Genomic DNA, 1,573 nt, shown 5'->3' on the forward strand with positions numbered 1-1,573 from the left:
GCGCTGCAGCGCCGAGCTCCGGCCGCAGCCACGGCACAGCGCATCCCCGGCCGGCGGGGCCTCGGGCCCTTCTCTGCAAAACAGCGTTGGCTGTTTCTTCTCTTCTGCTGAATGCTTGTGAAACGCTGAGGAATAGGCTGCGCTGTTTACTGAAAGATACAATGGCTGTCAAACAATATTACTTTCTCTTTAGGCCGTCAAGCATTATTACTTTCTCTCTTGCAATATAAAATTAGCAGAGGAATCTGAAATACAAAATAGTGGTGTGTTGGGGCAGCACTTGAAAAACCAGTAGGTCTTCTCCATGTTCATATATTTGCTTTTGCAGTATGGATTTATAAACACATGCCTGAAGTCTTTGGTGGTTGAAAAGTATGGCGAAGAAACATGGGAAAAATTAAGGTAATGTGTTGCCAATAAACGTAGTGCGTTGAAAGAAAATGCACAGGAATTCAGCAACAGAGGATGTAATTTCTCATTGGTAAATGGTAGCTGATGTGTATCTCAAGTAATTATTAGGAGTAACTAAGAGCGACAGTTTCTTGCCGTGTAACACTTCATCCTCTGATACTAATTTGTCCCAATTAATTTGTCATATCAGATAATTAAAGATGACATTTAGTCTTATAGACAATTTTGCAATAGACTCACTGGCTCAGCATGACAATATCGAGAAGTAATTACACTGAAAAGATGTCATCCTTAATATAAAGTCAGTTTAATTCCACTACTCTCAGAAAAGCAGCTAAATCATACATCATCTGGTTCCAATTCCCCTGCCATGAGCAGGGAACCTTCCACTAGACCAGGTTGCTCAAAGCCCCATTCAATCTGGCCTTGTATCATCTCTGGTTTTGTCTTTATGAGCTATGTAGTATTTCCAACATACATAAATGATATTTAGGTACATACATATATTATCCATTGAAGCCAATATAAAAAAATCAGCAGGTTTGGGGAGCCTCAAAGAGCTGGATATTGTGGCCACATTGAACGACAAGCCAGTAGACCAGAAGACAAACTAAGAGTCCACTTGCTCTAGCACCCCACAGTAAGATGTCCTAATCCTTGATAGAGTTTTACCATAATGTGAAAAAGCAGAAATGGAGAGGTGGACACCGCCATTCAGCCATGTTAAAGCAATTTAATTAATTTAAAGCAATTTAATATTAAACTTACATCATTAGGTGAAGTAGTGTTTGCATTCACAGCAAACAGTACTTAAGAAATGCCAGTTGGGTCACCCAAGTGTGTTGTATTTCCAGCACTGCTGAAACAAGAATATTGTCTTCTCTGCTTTAGGCTGCAGGCTGGAGTCCAGGATTCTTTCTTGACTTTTGAGGTTTACAAAGATGAGATCACAATGCAGCTCGTCGACAAAGCCTGCAAAGTATTAGGTATGTGCTAGCATGCCTCAAAAATGAACCATCCTGGGTCAAGCCTGAGACTGCAGCCCAGGTTTTTTCTCCTGTGCCCTTGGGAATGTCTTCCCTGTATTGCAAATTTTCTGCCTTCATTCTTAATCCACCTGACAGCATTGCAAGAACTTGCAAACCTTTCTTATTTCTTAAGG

The 1,573-nt window shown here is 40.9% G+C and overlaps 1 protein-coding gene across 1 annotated transcript in view; it reads left to right on the forward strand.

The window, feature by feature from the left end:
* Window positions 1-51: 51 nt before the first annotated feature.
* The window catches only part of LOC103619636 (guanylate cyclase soluble subunit beta-2-like), a 17,847-nt gene continuing 16,325 nt past the window's right edge, over window positions 52-1,573 (forward strand). Inside the window, exons 1-2 of the mRNA XM_017740105.1 lie at window positions 52-402; window positions 1,303-1,401. Coding sequence (XP_017595594.1) covers window positions 305-402; window positions 1,303-1,401 — 197 coding nt within the window. The 5' untranslated portion in view covers window positions 52-304. The remainder of the gene's footprint in view (window positions 403-1,302; window positions 1,402-1,573) is intronic.

Source organism: Corvus brachyrhynchos, unplaced genomic scaffold (assembly GCF_000691975.1).
Source record: "Corvus brachyrhynchos isolate BGI_N302 unplaced genomic scaffold, ASM69197v1 scaffold1337, whole genome shotgun sequence".
Lineage (NCBI taxonomy): Eukaryota > Metazoa > Chordata > Aves > Passeriformes > Corvidae > Corvus > Corvus brachyrhynchos.